The sequence below is a fragment of the Caretta caretta genome, chromosome 3 (assembly GCF_965140235.1).
Source record: "Caretta caretta isolate rCarCar2 chromosome 3, rCarCar1.hap1, whole genome shotgun sequence".
NCBI lineage: Eukaryota > Metazoa > Chordata > Testudines > Cheloniidae > Caretta > Caretta caretta.
In genome coordinates, this window is record NC_134208.1 from 95,197,669 (window position 1) to 95,221,842 (window position 24,174).

At 39.9% G+C, this 24,174-nt stretch overlaps 1 protein-coding gene across 38 annotated transcripts in view; it reads right to left on the reverse strand.

The window, feature by feature from the left end:
- The window catches only part of TRDN (triadin), a 312,608-nt gene that overhangs the window by 51,997 nt on the left and 236,437 nt on the right, over positions 1-24,174 (reverse strand). For 36 of the 38 annotated variants that reach the window (XM_075126696.1, XM_075126709.1, XM_075126708.1 and 33 more), the window contains 2 exons: positions 23,782-23,832; positions 7,263-7,301 (listed from right to left, as the gene is read on the reverse strand). In XM_075126696.1, the coding sequence (XP_074982797.1) occupies positions 7,263-7,301; positions 23,782-23,832 (90 nt within the window). The remainder of the gene's footprint in view (positions 1-7,262; positions 7,302-23,781; positions 23,833-24,174) is intronic. The other 2 variants (XM_075126699.1, XM_075126689.1) reach the window with 1 other exon arrangement.

Here is a 24,174-nt window from a genome sequence, read left to right on the forward strand (position 1 = left end):
CTGAGTCAGTGTCGTGTGAGGGCTTAGACTGCTTCCCAAGAACAACATTTCTTGAAAACAGCTATGTTTTGATCTTTCAGCATGGAAAAGCATTGATTTTTGCACTTTCTGAGTACATAAGAAAAGCCACCTATTAAATGAAATAACTCTTTTGGCATGAGTAGATTTGTACAAAAGCAAAAATAAACATGTTCCGGTAACTGGAATTTCCTTGCCAATAGCATAGATTTCCTGGAAAATGTCCTCTTATAGTACAGACAGAGTTACTATGCTTTTTCTCTGACTTAGCTAGAATGACTACCCTAACCTTCAGTTCAAGTAACCATATGAGTTCCATCTGGTGGCTGTTGTTTATTGCCTGTTGTTTATTTTTTATATTTAAAAAAATAATATGCTGCCTATATTTTAAGAGAGGAATCCCAGAAAGTTTAACCTGATGATTAAAAGAATACACGTTTTCTCTCATGAGCATGTGTAATACATGTCTCAGTAGTAGATTTAGGTATTCCACTTTGTAGCCCAGTGGTCTAGCTGGCCTTTATTATATTTTCTGCTTTGCATTATATTCAGCAGTAATGCAAGGAACCTACAGACCTGTATCCTGTAAGACATTAGCTTCAGCAAGTTAGAGTAAGGCTTGAGGCCTATGACTTTTGAACAGATAAACTTTGACAGATAAGCAGCCAATGGAAACAAGTATTGGGGAGCCAAAAATAGAGTGTTTAAGAGGAAGTTCTGATGACAGGTACATGATCCAACCATAAGAATGTCATGACAATGAGTTGACTTATATAACAGGTACATCAACTACCTAACCACAAGAGGGCCATGGTAACGAATCAACACATATGATAATAAGTTGAGATCACTGAGATACTAACCTATAGAAGAAAGACACTCCAACATTAATAAGGTAAGGAATACAAATAAAGAAAAGGGGCAAATCCCCTACAACATCCCTGTTCATCCTGGCTAATAGCCATTGATGGACCTATCCTCCATGAATTTATCTAGATCTTTTTTGAATACTGTTATAGACACTCCAACACTAATAAGGTGAGGAATACAAATAAAGAAAAGGGGCAAATCCCCTACACCATCCCTGTTCATCCTGGCTAATAGCCACTGATGGACCTATCCTCCATGAATTTATCTAGATCTTTTTTGAATACTGTTATAGTCTTGGCCTTCACAAAATCCTCTGGCAAGGAGTTCCACAGGTTGACTGTGTGTTGTGTGAAAAAATATTTCCCTTTGTTTGTTTTAAACCTTCTGCCTATTAATTTCATTTGGTGACCCCTAATTCTTGTGTCATGAGAAGGAGTAAGGACTTCCTTATTTACTTTCTCCACACCAGTCATGATTTTATAGACCTCAATCATATCCCTCCTTAGTCGTCTCTTTTCCAAGATGAAAAATCCCAATTTTATTAATTTCTCCTCATATGGCAGCCATTCCATACCCCTAATCATTTTTGTTGCTCTTTTCTGAACCTTTTCCAAGTCCAATATATCTTTTTTGAGATGGGGCAACCACATCTGCACACAGTATTCAAGATGTGAGCATACCATGGATTTATATAGAGACAATATTTTATTTTCTGTCTTATTATCTGTCCCTTTCTTAATAATTCCCAACATTCTGTTCACTTTTTTGACTGCCGCTGCACATTGAGTGGATATTTTCAGAGAACTATCCACAGTGACTCCAAGATCTATTTTTGAGTGGTAACAGCTAATTTAGACCCCATCATTTTATATATATAGTTGGGATTATGTTTTTCAATGTGCATTACTTGGCATTTATCAACATTGAATTTCATCTGCCATTTTGTTGCCCAATCACCCAGTATTGAGAGATCCTTTTGTAGCTCTTTGAAGTCTGCCTGGGACTTAACTATGTAGAGGAATTTTGTATCATCTGCAACTTTTGCCACCTCACTGTTTACCCTTTTTTCCAGATCATTTATGAATATATTGAATAGGACTGGACCCGGTACAGACTCCTGGGGGACACCACTATTTACCTCTCTCCATTCCAAAAACTGACCATTTATTCCTACCCTTTGTTTCCTATCTTTTAACCAGTTAACAATCCATGAGAGGACCTTCCCTCTTATCCCATGACTGCTTACTTTGCTTAAAAGCCTTTGGTGAGGGACCTGAAAATGCTTCCTGAAAATCTAACTGGATTTGTCCCCTTTGTCCACATGCTTGTTGACAACCCCCGCCACCCGCTCAAAGAATTCTAGTAGATTGGTGAGGCATGATTTCCCTTTACAAAAATCAGGTTGACTCTTCCCCAACAAATTATGTTCATCTATGTGTCTGACAATTCTGTTCTTTACTATAGTTTCAACCAGTTTGCCCGGTACTGAAGTCAGGCTTACCAGCCTGTAATTGCCAGGATCACCTCTGGAAAAAAATTGGTGTCACATTAGCTATCCTCCAGTCATTGGGTACAGAAGCTGAGGGAGAAGATGATGGTAATGAGAAAGATGATGGCTAGCATTTCAGGTTGTTCTGCAAGGAATGGTGTGGGTATATGGATGTGCAGATGTACATTCTGTAGTATCTCTATCTATCTTACTGAGTTGGAGTGTTTGTGACTGTGCTAAATATATTCATAAACTATTTGTAAATACAGAGGAGTTCCTATAGTGTGAATGTTGCAACTGTGCACATCGGGGTTCCCAACTACACAATAATTTGAATAATACTGTGCATGATTTTGGGATAAGAACCTGTCAACTCTCAAAGTGATAACTAAGGATTCTTAAGTAATCAATATATACATAATCTATAGATCTATTTACAACTTCCTATCTATCACCTTTTAGAGCAGAGTGGCATGTTAGGTAAATACAGATATAGTAAACTATACAGAATGTAGACTTAAGTCGTATTACTAAACTGCATGTTCAACTATACTGTATCCCATATTGTCATGGCCAGGTGCTTCAATAACAGGAAGACTGCCTTTCAATTTATCTGGTCAGCATGGGAGCTAAGCATTCCTAAATCCATTACAGTCTGGGTCTTCTTCAGTTTGTGGAATATCTTGATTTTTCCACATAATAAGAGGGGATAGTGTAGTGTACTTGCCAGTTGTCTGACCAATGTATATTTATCAGTGTGCACCACTAATCTTGATTAGTTGCCCTACAAAGGATAAAAGCCACTAGTAGTAATTGGTAGGGATTGACTTTTAGCTCATGTGGCAGAGGCTTGCATTCTGGAGCTGGAGTGCCTGTGTTCTATTCCTCATACTTCACTTGTGTGGTATTAGCTAACAACAATAACTGTGGTTTCTGTAGATTTACTATGCCATCACATATTCATTATAACAGGATCAAAATTACATCCCACATATTTTCCTATTGCCTCCTCTTCTGTGTTACATATAGCTGGGCCTAATTATTAATTTTCTTAACTATTTTTAAATGAATTTAATGTTGGTGAAAGATGCTAGACCAATAGCACTGAAGAGTGAAGTCCTCTTTTTGTTCACAAAGGGCTAGATTCTGCAACTATTACTCATGTTGTTGGGCATTTATACTGTTAAATTCCTCCTTACAAGGCCTGTGCACCAGTTGTGTCCTGTTTAGGTATTCCAATATGGCTCCACTGGGGATCACAGGGGTTGCACAATCCCTTGTACACAGGGATAAATTTCAGCTACAAGTAGTCTTATTGACTTTAATGGGACTACTCATGAGAGTAAGTGCTCACCAACAAAGTGAATATGGGTTACTCAATCTAGCCCCGGTGCAGCGCAGATGGTCAATGCAAGACTTCCTAAAACGCCCTGCTATCATGCCCTAACAAAGACCTGGAAAGACAACATTGTGAATGTGTCACAGTGATTCAGCTGCCATTCCTATTCAGTCCTGAATACTGTCAACAAATGTATGAGTGATGGGGGTGCTATAAAATGGACTGAGATTAGAGCTGTGTGAAAGTTGGAAGTCCTGTTGTGTGAAGCACTGAAAATTTGGCTTAGTTCCGAATGAGAATGAAAACTGAAAATTTGGAAATTCTCCATGAAGGGAAATTTTTGAAATTGTCTGAAATTCAGATAATTTGAAACAATGTTTGGATATCAATTTTCTTTAAAGAAATTGTATATTATAATATGTAATAGTAATAATTCAATATGTTCAGAATGAAACACTTTGATTTTTTGTTTTGAAAGGACTTCACATTTTTGTACAATACATATCATTTAACACAAAATTTAAAACACTTAAAGAAAGTCACTTCAAAAAGAAAAATCAAAACATTTCATTCTGAACGTTTTGACATTGTTGAAATATTTTCTCTTTGGTTTTCTTCCAAAACAAACTGCTGGCCAGACTGACCCAATTTCATGAAGCATTTCAGTTCTGATGGAACTGCATATTCCAACAAAATATAGTTCTGTCAAAGTTTCTCCAGTCCGATCTAACAGAGATTGGTGGTCTGTGTGAAGTGAGGTTTCAGAGTAGCAGCCGTGTTAGTCTGTATCCGCCAAAAGAAAAGGAGTACTTGTGGCACCTTAGAGACTAACTCATTTATTTGAGCATAAGCTCATCCGATAAAGTGAGCTGTAGCTCATGAAAGCTTATGCTGAAATAAGTGTGTTAGTCTCTAAGGTGCCACAAGTCCTCCTTTTCTTTTTGTGTGAAGTGAGTTGCTAAAGACTTGCTGTATTTGAGCTGCATTTGGAAAGGTGCCCAAAAGATGAAGTACTCTATATCCCATCACCAATCTACTGGACTGTCCCAGTTCCCCTGAACTGCAACTTCCAATGCACTGAGATTTGAAAGTTGGGCTTGTCTTCACTACTGCATCGATGCAGCGGTGTTGATTTAGCGAGTCTGGTGAAGATGCGCTATGCTGACAGGAGAGCACTCTCTCGTCGACATAATTACTCCACCTTAATGAGAGGCAGAAGCTATGTCAATGGGAGAGCATCTCCCACCAACACAGCATGGTGTAGACAGCACTTTAAGTTGATGTAAGTTACTCACAGACTCGTAGACTTTAAGGTCAGAAGGGACCATTATGATCATCTCGTCTTACCTCCTGCACAACGCAGGCCATAGAATCTTACCCACCGACTGCTGTAATAAACCTTTCACCTATGTCTGAGCTATTGAAGTCCTCAAATATGGTTTAGAGACTTCAAGGTGCAGAGAATCCTCCAGCAAGTGACCCATGCCCCACGCTGCAGGGGAAGGCGAAAAACCCCCAGGGCCTCTGCCAATCTGCGTTGGAGGAAAATTCCTTCCCGACCCCAAATATGGTGATCATCTGAACTCTGAGCATGTGGGGAAGACTCACCAGCCACATACCCAAGAAAGAATTCTCTGTAGTAACTCAGATACCACCCCATCTAACATCCCATCACAGGCCATTGGGCCTATTTACCACTGATAGCCCAAGATCAATTAATTACCAAAATCATGTTACCCCATCATACATTGCTCATGGGGGGAGTGGGAAGTTCACACCTCAGAGGAAAGTAAATTACATTGACTTAAGCTGTAACATGGACAAAGTGGAGAATTAAGAAGCTTTTTCATATGAAGGGTCGGAATGAGGTGTTGCCTCATTCCCTTTAGAAACTTACATGGTTAAATGCTCATCTCACTGATCCAGGAACTCTTTCACTGAAATAAGTCAAAGTGCAACTGTGAACTGCACAGCTGAAGTAGAGTCCATTTTCCAGGGCTCAGGTTGCACAGGTCTAAGATAGATCCCTTCTTTTTGAACTGAAGTGGTCAGAACATCATTCCCATGCAAAATCTGTGCCTCAGAATGCCATGTCAGTATTACTCACACTTGGAAGCACAGATGAATTACTTTAGCTTTCACCTGCCTAATTCTGCTCTTTTCTGTCTTTCATATTCCTTCCTATTTGATATATGCTATACACACTATGTATCATCATTAGAAAGTGTCACTCCATCTTCACCCCTTCATTTTTTATGACTACTCGTCTCTCGGTAGGTCTCATTATTCTTGCTTTCCTAGACGAAGGGTGCGTATTGAAATAAGGAATAATTGGAGAGGGCTGCATGTACATATGGTTTATGTTTGCAACGTGACATACATGCAAGCTGATATAGTCCTAATTGAACTCAAGTGTGTAGGGAGCCAGATACATGTCAGGTAATGAGCCTCTCGATTTTAGATCACAGGCTAAGCACATCTATTATTTTTACAGCTGTGGAAAAAAATTATCCTTAAGCCAAAACTACCAAATGCCCCTGAATGTTATTGCTAGTCAGAGAAACACATTTTTGGCCTCTGGCAAATTTTGGAGAATGATAGAATAAGCAAAAAGGTGGTAATAGGTGGGAGGTTGCCACTAAAAGACAATGTTCTCCATGTAGGCATCACAGAGCAGCTGAAATTAAAGTATGACAAGAGCCAAGTGGTCTCTTTCAAGCAACAGTAGATATCTGTTGGAGGTAACATCTCCCTTTTCCTTCAGTTGCAAATTTTGTTTAGTACTGGCAGTTGTAGCAACAGCCTGTCCGCTCTCCCTACTGCTGTTTCTCCCTGAGCTGCCCTAGCTGTTTGACATTCTAAAACTGAGGAGAGACTTAATGGTGGGGTCCAAAAATATCTAAAGCAAGAAGAGTATTTAAAAGATGAAGACGAGCCTCTCCTTCAACTTGATCCTCCATACTGGTGAAAGGTAGGTCAGTGGAAACAGCTTGCTCTTGTTCAGATACCTATCTGAGAATTTCTCCATCTGCCCTTGCTGCAAAAATTATCTCAGTGAAGGAGAAGATATGAGGACAGAGTAGAAGAGGAAATAATCAACAGAAACAGGATATAAAAATTACAAAAGGAAATGAAATGTGAAGGTTTTTTATTTGACTTAAGGAAAGTCTGTAAAAAATGCATATTTTCTTATTTCTGTGAGGAGAGACCATGGAAGGGGAGAGAAAAATAATTGTGGAAAAAGAGGGGAAAATATTAAACTCTTTGAAATGGGATTCTATATAGCAAATTCCCCGAACATTTCTTTCTAAATGATAGATCCATAACCAGGGGCAAGTCTCACAGCATTAGCATCCTACCTCCCAAGGCAATTGCCTTATTCCTGTCTTTCAGTTCAGGATCTAGCCATGAATGTGATAAGTTCAAGAGTGTGATCACAGCAAGTGTTCTGATGGCTTAAAACCAAGTGCTGTAAGTACTTCTGCTGCTGCTCTGACTCTCCCTCCCTTGAGCTACTTTCACCCATTGAAGTCTATGAACTGTTACCTGGCTTTGCTGGCTTTTCTTCTTTTTTGACTTCAGGTTCTAAGAAAAATATTGATAAAGGTTTTTAGAAGTTAAAATTACAAAAACAAAAATTCATCCTTTTCAATTTGTGTCCTGTTTTTGTTACTCAGTTTTTATACCATCTCTCAGCTAAAAAAGTCTGTTATTACTGACAGTCCTGCAGTGATTCAAGTAAGTTAATTAATAGTAATACATACTCTATTGTAATAATTGTATGTACTTATCAGTTGACTTATCTGAGGATGTCAACAGTGCTTTACAGTTAATTCATTAAATCTCACACAATTCTGTAAAATGGGTATTATTTATTTATACCCATATTACAGATAGAGTAAAGTATACAGAAGTTAATTAGAACTTGCTACTGAGGGTTTTCAGTAAATTTCCCATATTCATTGCAAATTCTACGTACCTACAACTAGAAGTAGGGAAGAAATGGTTTTTCTGCCTGCAATGTTATTCGCTATTTTAAAAGTTTTCCAATTCTGAATTGGAATGAAATTGAAACCTGCCAATAACAACAACAAAAAAGGGAGAGCCCTTCCCACAGAATAACAACTCCCCCTTTTATTTTTTGGTTTGCAAATATTTTTGTGATTTTTGACTTTTCATCCTGATTCAAGATGGAAAAAACATTTCAAAATCTCAAAACGATTTACAGGATGGAAAACCATTTTCTACGCAGCTCTAAATTAAAGTTCTCTCAAGAAACTGATAGGATCATCTCATCAAACTAACTAGCTTAATCTTCAGGGGAAGTTATTCTTCCACAGACATTAGTTCATATATTTAGAGCATTATATTTGGCATTACCTATAATCCATTTTACCCACAGTTTTTAACCAGAAACTGTTTACTCTCTTGAGGCATGAACCTAAAAACCAGATCCTCAGCACAGCTACACAGAAGGCAATGGAGCAATGGTAATTTACCACAGCTGGGAATCTGTCACATAGTGCAGATGGGTGAACCAGATCACAGAAGGAAGCGAGGAAGAGAAAAAGCAAACATCACTGTCCAAAAACTCAAGTGAACTAAATAACATACTATTTTAAGCTCAACATCGGTGCAGATAAATACCCTCTAACCAATCTTCAACATCCAACAACCTATGCTAATATTCTGAAGTCTACTTTGGGTTTCCAAGCAGGCATTAATGTCTCTGCTAGACTGGCAGCTACCTTCAAATCTCTTTGGGCTGGACTTAGGTGGCTAGAGAAGCATGATGTATCTTGTAATGCCACTGATCAGCTGAAACCCCATAATGTATGATATATGACGACAGCAGCCAGCCCTAGACTATTAGATATGCCAAGACCCTGGAGCAGACTGTGTGTATATCTGAAAAAATATCCTGTTAATCTATTGGCTACTGCGTGGGAAGCTGGGCAAGAATTGAGAAACAGCATCCTTATTAATAATGTACAGGAGTTACTAGGCCAGGCTGGAGGATTAGCTCGTGATCACTGTGTTTGGAGGTGGAATGCCGGCGAGGGTTCTGGAAGCTGAAGTCACTACCAAGTCAGAATAAATGTATCCGCCAGGTTCAAGGCTTTTGAGAGTCAGACGATTCAGAGCTTTGGTTCAATCTGTGAGCACAATGACCTTTGTACATATGTGATCTTATATCCACTCCTATTGTGTATTATACTCACCTACTTTGTTTTAAGATTAGAATTCCTTTGGGGGTAAAACCAGCCTAGCAGACTCTGGTCCTGATTCTGATTTGGGCCTCTAGGCACTATTGTAATACAAATAAGTGCTAATGAATTAATGGAGAATATGGTTGAATCTAAGTGGAAGAGAGAAGGATGGAAAAAGGAGGGATGGATGTGTTGAGGTGGAAGAGAAATGTTTGCATAAATTCAAATTAGTTTCAGATAAGCATCTGAAGTTTGGAGGATTTTTCTGAATTGAATCTCTGACTCTTCTGAGTTGGGGTCTGTCTGGCTATGCATTTAATGCACTGCATGCATTTACACCAGTGCAAAACTAATGCAAAATTGGGGTACAATCTTTTACATCCACTAGACCAGGTCCATGAGTCTGGCTGAGCAGCACTCAGGACAGGGCTAGAGGGGAAGGGACAAAATTGGCTGTATGCCACTTTTGCACTCCATTCCCAATATCTGTGGCTGGGAGATAATGAATGAATCATAGAATCATAGAACATCAGGGTTGGAAGGGACCTCAGGAGGTCATCTATTAATGCAAAGCTCAATCAGCCTTTGGCCCAATTCAGTGCAGCCTTAGCTATGTCTCTAAGCTATGTCACCAGGTAATGTCCCTCTGTCCCAAGGGACCATTATTAGAGCCAGACATATCCCAGATATAGAAGATATAAGCTACCTGAATATTCCTCTGTATAAGAAAAATGTTTGTGTAGCAGGGAAAGCTGGTTATAGGGCTGCTTAGTGCTGCTGGTGTAGTGTAAAGTAGCCTTATGGAGGGTGGCACAATGTGGTCCAGTTTCTATTCACTTTGCTTGAATGTAACTGACAGCACACATTTTGAAGCATTGGAAATCAGGCTCTTGCCTTTCAGAAAATAGTCATTACTGTTGATTTTATTCCCTCCTCCGCCCCTCCCCCCCACCCCGCAAAGATGGGGTATCATATAGTAAAAACCTTGTTTGTTATCACAATTACCACAGATATTTCCTAGTCTAAATATAGAGTGAAAAACTGTTGTACTACCAAGATGTGGTATCTGTTTGCAAATGCTATATTTTAACAGTGACCAGTATATAAGGGAATCAACTTTTTTTTCTCTGATGATACGTACTGTAAATGCTCTACAAATCTCATGAGGCAGAAGAGACCTCATGCTGAGTACCATTGCCAATAGCATTGCTCTGACCAAATGCTCTCACTTAAACTTATAATGACAAGGAATAATGACAGAGTGCACAAAGACCATAATTCCAGAAGCTGAGCAATGCGTTTGTATCTTTTAAGAAATGGATGGATTATCTAGGGAATTTGGTCTACACCGGATAAAAGCCAGCTTAATTTCTGAGAGCAAATGTGGGATAATACGTCTTTTCTGAACATGAAATTAGGGCAGGGGAGGGAATTAAATAAAGCAGAATAATGAATTGGGCAATACAAAACCTTTACCAGAAATGCTGTTGCCTGTTTTTATTCTTCCTTGATAAGACTATTTTGAGGAAGAAAATCCTGAGTTTAACTGTATCTAGCAAGCCCCATATATATCACACAGGAGTAAGTAGAGATGGGGTAAGGAATCTTTCAATCCTAGCATCTCCAGCAGATCACCAATCATTCACTCCTCTTCCAAAACCATACAACTTGCTTATCATTCCTCCATTGATGGAAATACAAACAGAACCAGTTAATTTAGACTGGATACAAAAGAAGGTAAACTTTATATAAGAGCACACATTCTATTCTCAAGGCTCCCTAATCTACATGCATGTCTAGCATGTACCACTCAGGAGCAAAAAACATAGGACTCCCCTCCTGTATTTCTTAGGAACATGGGAATTTTCATACTGGATCAGATTCAAGGTCTATCTAGTCCTGTATCCTGTCAGTACCAGAGACTTCAGAGGAAAGTATAAGAAATCCACAGTAGGTAGATGTGGGATAATTTACCTCTACCTCTAACATAAATCCCATCTTGATCTCTAATATTTAGAGATTGGCTTAAGCCGTGAAGCATAAATTTAATAATCTTCCAAAAATTTGTTTTAATTAATTATGAAAATTCTGGATATTCTTGATATCTGCATAAGTATCCAATCCCTTTGTGAATATTTTTAAGTTATTGGTTTCCTGCAGAAATGAGTTCTCAGGTTTACTTACATGTTTCATAAAAAAGTATCAGTTTTGAATTTCCCAACTTTTACTTTCATTGAATATCCCCTTGTTCTCATGTTATGAGACATGAAGAACAGAAGTTCCTGGTCTCAATTCTCTATATCATTCATTATTTCATATACTTTTACCATGCCCCCTCTTGTTCATTTCCTTTCTCTGATTCATTTCCTTTCTGTCTTCACAGGAAGGTGTTTCTTCCCTTCCTCTCACTCTCTCTGAACCCCATTTAGGTCAGCACTGTCCTTTTTGAGATGCAGTGATGAGTACTGCATACAGTATTCCAGATGAGGCTGCACCATTGGATTTATTCAAAGACATTGTTATACACTTTATAGTATTCACCATTCCATCCCTATGCATCCTAGCATTTTGTTTGCCTTTTGACTGCAGTTACACATTGAGCAGAGGTCTTCACCAAGCTGTCTATAAATGATGCATGGGTCCCTTTCTTCAACTGATAGAATTAATCTAGAACCCTGTATATGAATATTTTAATACAGCATGCTGTAGTATGGCCTAGAGGATAGTGCCAAGGACTAGGGATCTGGGTTCTATTCCCAGTTCTGCCACAAGCCTGCTGAGTGATCTTGGGCAAGTCACTTTTCCCACTGGGTGCTTCAGCTTCCCTATTTGTAAAATAAGGATGATGAGACCTCCTTTTGGAAAGCACTTTGAAATCTATTGCTGAAAAGTGCCATGTAAGAGCCAGGAATTACTATCGTTTTCCCTCCAATGTGCATTAGGATGAATTTCATTTGCCATCATGTTGCCCATTCATGCAGCTTGTTTACATCTCTCTGAAGTTCCCCAAAGTCTGTTCTGGTGCTGACTAACCTAAATAACTTTCATCAGCAAGTTTTGCTACATCATTACTCATGCCCATTTCAGATCATTAATATTTATCAACATGGGATTTAATACAGAACCAAGGAGCATCCTGCAGTTAACCTCTGGTTATGATAAAAACTGACCATTTACTCCTACTCTTTGCTTTCTGTTTCTGAACCTGTTTTTGATCCATGACAATGCATTTTATGGCTAAGGAAGTCATTGTGGTGCATTACATAACCTGACTGTCCTATTCTGATCATTTAAAAGATCCAGCTGCCACTGCCAGATATACAGAGCTAAATTTTGTACCCTGGAGTAGAACATGAAAAGAAATGAGCCTGTGCACCTGCAAAACACTAATGATAAAAATGATAATTGCATGGGCATTAAATTGATAATCAGTAACACCTGATACAAATGCATTGCAGATCCAAATAACAAAGCTAAGGTAACTATGTGACCCTGGAGCTGTAAGCATCTAGGTAATAATGGAAGTGTGCCAATAATTCTTCAATTTAGGAAACACATTTTGCTCCCAAACTGATGGTTATATTAGGGGCATTAAAGTCAACTAAAAGAATCTGACTGTCTTCAATGAGCTCTAGATCAAGCCTTAGACGAAGGAGAGGTCACTGGGAACTTTTCTTTTCATTGCTTCTGCAGAGCAGACAGCCATCATGGTCAGCACTCCTTAAGCACTGGCAAGTAACACTAACACTGCTTGCTGCATTCAGTACCTCAGAGGTGGCATATCTGTAAAGTGGAGGCCTGGCCAAGGCGCCAACCCCCAGTCTTCACACTGGACACCATCTGGAATGCTGTGCTGGAGGACCACATGCCACAATTTTTCAAAAGATGTAGCAAGGGCTACTAATGAGCACCTTTGCTCCAGAGCTCCTGGAGGCATGATGCTTGCATCTCGTCTGTGCAAATATGAAGTCTCCAGCTGTTCACCTCAAACAAATATTTAGACAATGTTTTTACAGTATCTACCCTGTTCTACAGAGAATTTTAATGCTCTCTCTCAAGTTCCTATCTGATAAGCCAAAACTTCACAGGTCTCACATAGTGTGAATCTGTCACCATCTTATCATTCTGAGTGCTTTTTTCCCTATTCTAGTATTACTACACTGTGTCACCACTGTAAGTTCTATGTCATCCTAACGATAATGTGGGAACACATGTTATGTAACAAAAGTTAAGTGTGTGTGTGTGTATACATAGACTATATGCACACAAACACATGAGTTTTTCAGAGTAGCAGCCGTGTTAGTCTGTATTTGCAAAAAGAAAAGGAGTACTTGTGGCACCTTAGAGACTAACCAATTTATTTGAGCATAAGCTTTCGTGAGCTACAGCTCACTTCATCGGATGCATTCAGTGGAAAATACAGTGGGGAGATTTATATACACAAACTTCCTCATGGCTGGACTTTACAAAAACTAGACAAGCCATTTACACCACACATTTTGCTTCTCTACAAAAGAAAAAGGACACTAAACTATCTAAACTACTGCATGACACAAGGGGCCACAATAGTGGTTCCCTTAACCCACCCAGCAATATTGTTAATCTATCCAACTATACTCTTAGCCCAGAAGAAGAATCTGTCCTACCTCAGGGCCTCTCCTTCTGCCCCTCCACCCCCACGAACATGATACAGTTCTGTGGTGACCTAGAATCCTATTTTCGACACCCCCGACTCAAGGAATATTTCCAACAAACCTCTGAACAACATACTAACCCACAGAGAGCTTCCTACCAAGACTACAAAAAGAAGGATTCTGGGTGGACTCCTCCTGAAGGTCGAAACAACAGACTGGACTTCTACATACAGTGCTTCCACCGACATGCACGGGCTGAAATTGTGGAAAAGCAGCATCACTTGCCCCATAACCTCAGCTGTGCATAACACAATGCCATCCACAGCCTCAGAAACAACTCTGACACCATAATCAAAAAGGCTGACAAAGGAGGTGCTGTCATCATCATGAATAGGTTGGATTATGAACAAGAAGCTGCTAGGCAGCTCTCCAACACCACTTTCTACAAGCCATTACCCTCTGATCCCACTGAGGGTTACCAAAAGAAACTACAGCATTTGCTCAAGAAACTCCCTGAAAAAGCACAAGAACAAATCCGCACAGACACACCCCTGGAACCCCAACCAGGGGTATTCTATCTACTACCCAAGATCCATAAACCTGGAAATCCTGGGCGCCCCATCATCTCAGGCATTGGCACCCTGACAGCAGGATTGTCTGGCTATGTACACTCCCTCAGGCCCTACGCAACCAGCATTCCCAGCTATCTTCGAGACACCACTGACTTCCTGAGGAAACTACAATCCATCGGTGATCTTCCTGAAAACACCATCGTGGCCACTCTGGATGTAGAAGCCCTCTACACCAACATTCCACATAAAGATGGACTACAAGCCGTCAGGAACAGTATCCCCGATAATGTCACGGCAAACCTGATGGCTGAACTTTGTGACTTTGTCCTCACCCATAACTATTTCACATTTGGGGACAATGTATACCTTCAAATCAGCGGCACTACTATGAGCCCCACAGTATGCCAACATTTTTATGGCTGACTAAGAACAACGCTTCCACAGCTCTCGTCCCCTAATGTCCCTACTCTACTTGTGCTACACTGATGACATCTTCATCATCTGGACCCATGGAAAAGAAACCCTTGAGGAATTCCACCATGATTTCAACAATTTCCATCCCACCATCAACCTCAGCCTGGACCAGTCCACACAAGAGATCCACTTCCTGGACACTACGGTGCTAATAAGTGATGGTCACATAAACACCACCCTATACCAGAAACCTGCTAACCGCTATTCCTACCTACATGCCTCCAGCTTTCATCCAGACTACACCAAACGATCCATTGTCTACAGCCAAGCTCTACGATACAACCGCATTTGCTCCAACCCCTCAGACAGAGACAAACACCGACAAGATCTCTATCAAGCATTCTTACAATTACAATACCCACCTGCTGAAGTGAAGAAACAGATTGACAGAGCCAGAAGAGTACCCAGAAGTCACCTACTACAGGACAGGCCCAACAAAGAAAATAACAGAACGCCACTAGCCATCACCTTCAGCCCTCAACTAAAACCTCTCCAATGCATCATCAAGGATCTACAACCTATCCTGAAGGACGACCCATCACTCTCACAGATCTTGGGAGACAGGTCAGTCGTTGCTTACAGACAGCCCCCCAAAATGAAGCAAATACTCACCAGCAACCACACACCACACAATAGAACCACTAACCTAGGAACCTATCCTTGCAACAAAGCCCATTGCCAACTGTGCCCACATATCTATTCAGGGGACACCATAATAGGGCCTAATCGCAACAGCCACACCATCAGAGGCTCATTCACCTGCACATCTACCAATGTGATATATGCCATCATGTGCCAGCAATGCCCCTCTGCCATGTACATTGGTCAAACTGGACAGTCTCTACGTAAAAGAATAAATGGACACAAATCAGATGTCAAGAATTATAACATTCAAAAACCAGTTGGAGAACACTTCAATCTCTCTGGTCACTCGATTACAGACCTAAAAGTGGCAATACTTTAACAAAAAAACTTCAAAAACAGACCCCAACGAGAAACTGCTGAATTGGAATTAATTTGCAAACTGGATACAATTAACTTAGGCTTGAATAGAGAGACTGGGAGTGGATGTGTCATTACACAAAGTAAAACTATTTCCCCATGTTTATCCCCACCCCCCACTGTTCCTCAGACGTTCTTGTCAACTGCTGGAAATGGCCCACCTTGATTGTCACTACAAAAGGTTCCCCCCCGCCCCGCTCTCCTGCTGGTAATAGCTCACCTTAACTGATCACTCTTGTTACAGTGTGTATGATAACACCCATTGTTCCATGTTCTCTATGTATATAAATCTCCCCACTGTATTTTCCACTGAACGCATCCGATGAAGTGAGCTGTAGCTCACGAAAGCTTATGCTCAGATTAATTGGTTAGTCTCTAAGGTGCCACAAGTCCTCCTTTTCTTTTTACATGAGTTGTTTGTTTGTTTTGAATCCTTTTTTTTTTTTTTTTTTTTGCAGAGGAGAGTAAGAGAAGATCAAAGTACTAACATACAATTTGTAATTCACATATTCTTTGCCTTTCTTTTTATACTTGTGTGAGCCAACACTTTTTTGGAACTTAAAAATTCAATATGCTCCTTTTTTTCTTTTTTGAGGTTATTATAGTCTCTAGCTATATAAAGGGATGCTTTCTAATCTTGTTCTTTTTCTTTAAAGATATATTCAAAGTTTCTCGCAGCTGGATGTTGACTGCAATAATGGGAATTTTACACCTTCTAATATATATATCTCTATCTAGGTACTTTTATGGACCCTATCACTTTAATATCTGAGCACTGAAGTAGCTGCTGTTTCCGCCAAGCATCTGGTATGGGCAGCTGTCAGACAGGCTGCTGGATTTGATGGACCAATGGTCTGATCTGGTGTGGCAATATCTATGTACCATACACATTTGTCTTACTGCAATATCTGGTAATGCTTTATTATTCTGGATTACATAATGCAGTTTAATACGCTATATGAAATCAACCACCATATTGCAATCATTAGTTTAATTTAGCAAAGGTACGCATATTGAAGTCACTTACATCTAATGTGCTTAACACGCTGAACTAGATATCTTCTATCTAATGTGACATAATGCTACACAAACCATGATGTTCCTTTGGTTGTAATGACATTATCTATTAAAAGAGTTCCCTGTTTATTGAATACTGTCACTCTGACTGAAAGAACATCAGTAGGAGTAAATGGAAACTTCTCTTCCTGGTTTCCCACAGGGCAATGGGCCCACAAACTCACTGGAACAATTTTCTCTTACGAAGACTTTTCTCAAACCCTGTTTGTATGTTCTGTGTTACATGTCACTTTTCATGTTAAGAAAGAAAGAGCTAATGATACACAGCATTGCATATGGATGCTTAAAACCATTTTACACACTGAGGTTACACTTTTCTGACAAAATGTCAATGTCCTGCCATACCCATTCAGCATCACTGGGTTAGTTCCATTTGCTTTTGAAAGCACTGCTTATATATGAATTCCAGAGGATAAAAATGATTTATGAACTCTGTCACACAGAACAGCAAAAACAGAAGCAACTTTTAGGAACCTGAAGCAATTGAACTGAATCCCAATCTTTAAAGACATCATGAATAAGATTTACCTTCTCATAAACTTGGGTGGCTGGAACTGGTTTCAGAGTAGCAGCCGTGTTAGTCTGTATCCGCAAAAAGAAAAGGAGTATTTGTGGCACCTTAGAGACTAACAAATTTATTTGAGCATAAGCTTTGTTAGTCTCTAAAGTGCCACAAGTACTCCTTTTTTTTTGTGGAACGTGACTGTTTTTCATCTCATCTGTTTGGGTTGCTTCACTGCATAACATATACAACCTGAGCCTGTTCCCAATGAAGTCAAATGGGAGGTTTGCAATTGCCTTCAACAGCAGAAGGACTAGCTCCAAAGGAGAGGGTTTATATATATGCAGCTCTGCCCTACTTTTCTTTAAAGTTGCTTTTTTAAAAAAAAAAAAAAAAAAAAGTGCAGCGCTCTATAGTAATGATCCAAAACACGCATGCTTCTGCAATGGTAAATGGGAATCTTTCTGGCCCAAGTGTATAGAATATTACTGCACATCATTTGTTTTTGTTAAAGATGATGTTTGGGTTGCAAGTTTGGCAGACTTGAAATGTGGCCATTCCTTTTTTGGTACATTGTGTTAAATTCACTATTCACCATTCACTAACAAGACTTAAGTTGGGGTAAGACAAAGCAAATTTCTGTTAAAATAACAAAAGCAGCTAATAACTCCCAGCAAACCAGTAAAAGACAAGTAACATATTGCTCTATAATAAAGAGAACAAAAACAAGGCTGAAAGTATTACTTTTTGTGAAATTGAGTCTACTGTTGCTTAATTACTGCTTTTCCAAAAGAAAAAAGAGGGACAGTTTTAAAAAAGGGGAGGAGCCATAAATACTTTAAATCCCAAACTTTGTGATTAAAAATGGCATTTGAAGTCAAAATTAAAATGAAAATTTTTATTTCACTTAAAAAATTCTAATTTTTTATTCAACACGTTTCAAGAGGATTTTTTCCAGCAGGAATTTCTGTGGGAAATAATTCCATTTTCCAACTAGCTCTTATTATTACTCGTGATAATTATAATATTTCCACATAACTGTAGGGGAAATGCTGTATTTATTACATTAGCATAAGCAAATGATCACTAGCATACCAGATCAGACCAGCAGTGCACCTAGTCATGCATGTCTCACAGTGACCAGTAGCAAAGACTTCCGAGGATGGTGCAAGAAAGCCCATAATTTGCAATCACAGATTAACCTTCCCATACAGGAAGTTTCTCCCTATTCTTAGGCCAGGTCTACACTAAGAAACATTTGTTGGTACTCTAATGTCTGGTAGAGTATGTGATTCATTTGATGACTATTTTTCACATGGGCAAAAGCCCTAATTTAGAAGCAGTTATACCAGCATACATATTCTTGCCAGCATAGCTTATTTCACTCAGGGAATTGGTATAAGCTATACCACCAAAAGTGTACTCTTGTCAGTGTAAACTGCATCTGTACTAGGATGGTTTGGCGGCTCAGCAATACCGGTACAGCTACCTTGACAATTCTTTTCTAGCTTAGGCCTTGCCTAAGGCAGTTAGTGGTTGCGTTGTGTCCTGAAGCATGAGGATTTGTATCTTCCGTTTTTTCATTTTTTCTAATATAACTATCAATGTGCTCATTGACATAAATGTATTTAACGCTTTTTTTTTTTTGAATCCTACTAAGATCTTAACCCTTATCTCTTGTGGAAGAGGAGTTTCAGAGATTAAAAATAATACTTTTCATGTAATACATAAATAATCAGTTTCATAAGCTGCCTTTCAATTTAATTATAGGTGTTCTCTTGTTCTTGTATTAAAGGAAAGGTTAGTAACAGCACCCAATTTATTTCTACTTTACCACTGATTTCATGTTTCTCATTTCTCCCCTTCCTTGTCTTCTCTTTAAACAATCTTACACTTTCACATGGCAGTCTTTACATGCCTCTGATCATTAGTTGACCACCTTTGTGCCCTTTTACATCTGCTATATCTTCTTTTGGAATATATGGTGATCAGAACTGAACATATTAATCAAGGGGATACTTATACTATGATATTTTAATAATATGTAACATTTTCAGCAATATTTTCTGTCCTATTCTGGTAACATTTTGTTTTCAATGTTGCTTGCCATTGCACACTGAACAGGTGTTTTGAATAAGGTGTTTCCTTCATTTTCAGATTTTGCATCCACCATACTGTAAGTCTCACATTCATGACTCTTGACTGATTGCAAAATTTGGCTATGATTTAACAAAAATATTTCCTCTTTCACCTACCTACTGCAGGGAGGAAAAAAACAGAGATTCCAAGGCCAGAAGGGATGACTGTGATCATGTAGTCTGACCTCCTGTATAACCCTGACCCAGGTAGTAACTAGATCTATGTTCTGTGAGGGTTCATTGAAGACATAACTGATGCTTTCCAATGATATATATTATGGGTGAAATTCTAGCAAAAATTCCATTGACTTCAATGGGGCCAAGATTTTATCCTATGCATATAATAGTCTGACCAAATACTCTGGCTTCTGTGAACTGTGTAGCATGCCATGGATCTGATTTTCAAAGGTGATGAACATAAGCAACTCCAGGAAAAGTCAGTGGGGCCTGGAGTATTCAAATGCCCCTTAGTCTGACTTTGAAATAGGCCAAATTAAGCCATGGGTGGTTTGAAGGAGCTTTGTTTTGTAAGTGATTCACTGCTAGCTGATGAAATGGAGTTAGTTTATTTCTACTTGAATCTTCGGGGTGTTTTATGATGTTAGATTAATTGTCAGGACACCTACAGCTCTTGTATAGGCATTTCCTTTATTATTACTTACATAGAAAAAAACAAACAAATATCCAAAGATCAGATCTGAAGTATTTATGGAGGGCTGATCACTTGAAGGCAAACATTCGGGACATGTCAAATGCTGCTAGATCCATATAATGGATTCCCACAGCATTCACAGCCTTACAAGAGCAGAAGCAGAAAGTAACAGTTCAAATATCTTAGGCACAATATGCTACATCAGACTTGCCTTTTTTAAAAAACAATACATTTTTAATTCTAACTCACTTCTGCCAAGAGCAGACCAATGGACTGATGCAATGAAGAACATCCCCCTTTGTTCTTTTCTTGTCATGTATCTGGGGGATGATAATTCAAGACCATTTCTCTTTGCTAGGTTTTAATTCTGTGTAAAATAGTTTGAGACTATTTAAGCCCTGGTGCCTTTTGTCATTACACATCACTAGGGCCCTACCAAATTCACTGCCCTGAAAAATGCATCACGGACCATGAAATCTGGTCTCCCCCTGTGAAATCTGGTCTTTTGTGTGCTTTTACCCTACACTATACAGATTTCATGGGGGAGACCAGTGTTTCTCAAATTGGGAATCCTGAGCCAAAAGGGAGTTGCAAGGGGGTTGGAAGGTTATTTTAGGAGGGTACAGTATTGCCACCCTTACTTCTGCGCTGCCTTCAGAGTTGGGCGGCCGCAGAGGAGCACCTGTTGGCTGGCCGCCCAGCTCTGAAGGTGGTGCCCTACCAACAGCAGCACAGAAGTAAGGGTGGCAATCCCATATCATGCCACCCCTATTTCTGCGCTGCTGCTGGCGGTGTCTCTGCCTTCAGAGCTGGGCGTCCAACCAGCAGCCGCTGCTCTCCGGCTGCCCAGCTCTGAAGGGAGCACCGCTGCCAGCAGCAGCACAGAAGTAATGGTAGCAGTACTGAAACCCTCTTATAATAACCTTGAAACTCCCCCCGCAAACCCCTTACTGGGTCAGGACCACTACAAGTACAACACAGTTAAATTTCATATTTAAATAGCTGAAATCATGAAATTTGCAATTTTTAAAATCCTAAGATCGTGAAATTGACCAAAATAGACTGTGAATTTGATAGGGCCCTACACATCACCTAACTTTCATGTTGTTTTTGAATGACATCAGAATCAGTGTGTGGAGTAATAGCTTGCTCTCCTATTATTCTAAGTATTACCTACATATATTATGTAGAATGATTGCCCTTAAAAATGTACATATCTTGCCTTTCATAAACTTTGCCAGAGAAAACATTACCTCATAATTTGCAGTATCCCCTACAGAGTACCCAGCGATTAGGAGGGAATGCTATTTAGTTTTCTGAAGCAGTATTAAGGCAATTGGCAGTTTCAAAGAATGACCTCTGTATCTTTGTTTCAATTGACTGTTATTACATTGCTAAGCTATTACTTATTATCTGCTCTTAAAGTATTTACCCATTTAATCTGAGATACTGCTTTTTTAATAAGTGATCTTTAATCATAGAATCATAGAATATCAGGGTTAGAAGGGACCTCAGGAGGTCATCTAGTCCAACCCCCTGCTCAAAGCAGGACCAATCCCCAACTAAATCATCCCAGCCAGGGCTTTGTCAAGCCTGACCTTAAAAATATCTAAGGAAGGAGATTCCACCACCTCCCTAGGTAACGCATTCCAGTGTTTCACCACCCTCCTAGTGAAAAAGTTTTTCCTAATATCCAATCTAAACCTCCCCCACTGCAACTTGAGACCATTACTCCTTGTTCTGTCATCAGCTATCACTGAGAACAGTCTAGAGCCATCCTCTTCGGAACCCCCTTTGAGGTAGTTGAAAGCAGCTATCAAATCCCCCCTCATTCTTCTCTTCTGCAGACTAAACAATCCCAGTTCCCTCAGCCTCTCCTCATAACTCATGTGTTCCAGACCCCTAATCATTTTTGTTGCCCTCCGCTGGACTCTTTACAATTTTTCCACATCCTCCTTGTAGTGTGGGGCTCAAAACTGGACACAGTACTCCAGATGAGGCCTCACCAATGTTGAATAGAGGGGAACGATCATGTCCCTGGATCTGCTGGCAATGCCCCTACGTATACAGCCCAAAATGCCATTGGCCTTCTTGGCAACAAGGGCACACTGTTGACTCATATCAGGCTTCTCATCCACTGTAACCCCTAGCTCCTTTTCTGCAGAACTGCTGCCAAGCCATTCGGTCCCTAGTCTGTAGCGGTGCATGGGATTCTTCCGTCCTAAGTGCAGGACTCTGCACTTGTCCTTGTTGAACCTCATCAGATTTCTTTTGGCCTAATCCTCCAATTTGTCTACATCCCTCTGTATCCTATCCCTACCCTCCAGAGTATCTACCTCTCCTCCCAGTTTAGTGTCATCTGCAAACTTGCAGAGGGTGCAATCCACACCATCCTCCAGATCATTTATGAAGATGTTGAACAAAACCGGCCCCAGGACCGACCCTTGGGGCACTCCACTTGATACCGGCTGCCATCTAGACATGGAGCCATTGATCACTACCCGTTGAGCCTGACAATCTAGCCAACTTTCTATCCACCTTACAGTCCATTCATCCAGCCCATACTTCTTTAACTTGCTGGCAAGAATACTGTGGGAGACCGTGTCAAAAGCTTTGCTAAAGTCAAGGAACAACATGTCCACTGCTTTCCCCTCATCCACAGAGCCAGTTATCTCGTCATAGAAGGCAATTAGACTTAATCAGGCATGACTTGCCCTTGGTGAATCCATGCTGACTGTTCCTGATCACTTTCCTCGCCTCTAAGTGCTTCAGAATTGATTCCTTGAGGACCTGCTCCATGACTTTTCCAGGGACTGAGGTGAGGCTGACTGGCCTGTAGTTCCCAGGATCCTCCTTCTTCCCTTTTTTAAAGATGGGCACTACATTAGCCTTTTTCCAGTCATCCGGGACTTCCCCGGATCGCCATAAGTTTTCAAAGATAATGGCCAATGGCTCTGCAATCACGTCCACCAACTCCTTTAGCACTCTCGGATGCAGCGCATCCGGCCCCATGGACTTGTGCTCATCCAGCTTTTCTAAATAGTCCCGAACCACTTCTTTCTCCACAGAGGGCTGGTCACCTCCTCCCCATTCTGTGCTGCCCAGTGCAGTAGTCTGGGAGCTGACCTTGTTCGTGAAGACAGAGGCAAAAAAAGCATTGAGTACATTAGCTTTTTCCACATCCTCTGTCAAAATCAACATGCACCTAGTGTCTAAATATAAATCTAATTCTTGCCTGAACTAGTTTAATATGAATACATAAACTTGAGAGCTCACAATTAGTTATAATTCCTATTTTCTCTGCCTACAAAATCCCTTTTATTTATCTTTTTATTGAGAGGATGTGTGTACCTTAAGTACTCTTTATTTGAAGGTAAATCCTGATCATTATATATAAGGCACAGTACATGACAATGGTATGGTGCTTATATTGGGTAAGTGATATGAAATGGCAAATGCAACTAGGAACATGGGGTAAAATTAAGAAAGGGGAAATGATGAGCAATAATAACTTTCTGGTTGTGAGATCTATATATTATTAGTAGGTACCCCATGAAAGTGCATGTCACTTAATAGACAGATAAGAAACAGAATCCTTGTACCAAAGAGCACACAATTTTAAGGGTCCGTGGCCCAGATCCATAAAGCATTCATATTTAGGTGCTTAACTTCCATTGATTTCAGTGGGAGATAGGAACCTAAATACCTTTGAGGGCTGGGGCTCTTGTGTCTGCACAAAGGGAGTGGGATCTGATTTCAGGATCAGGGCCTCAGTTATGGCATAACTTGAAAAATAATTTTTACCTTTTTCTTTGACAACAACTGGAGTCTTCATTGCTTGTTTTCTTGTGGCCCCTGAAAAAGTGACAATTTTGTATACATTATGGAAAGAGAAGGAATGAAGGACCAGGTACAGCAATAATTTCATTCAGTAGCTTTGGTTGATGTTTCATGTATCAAAAGCTCATAGGCTTTTAAAAATCTTTTATTCTATGTGACACTGTTCTTTAAAGGGAAACACTAGGGTTTAGAGGGTTTGTGGAAGGAGGATTTTTTCAGAGGGGTTTGAAGGAGAAGCTGGAGTGGTGGAAATATGATTAAAAGGGGATCAAGGCATAGAGTAGCATAGGATCTCCAATCACATGTAAGGAGGCACAGAAAATAGTGGGAAAAGGAAATAAAGGGAGTATCTAAACA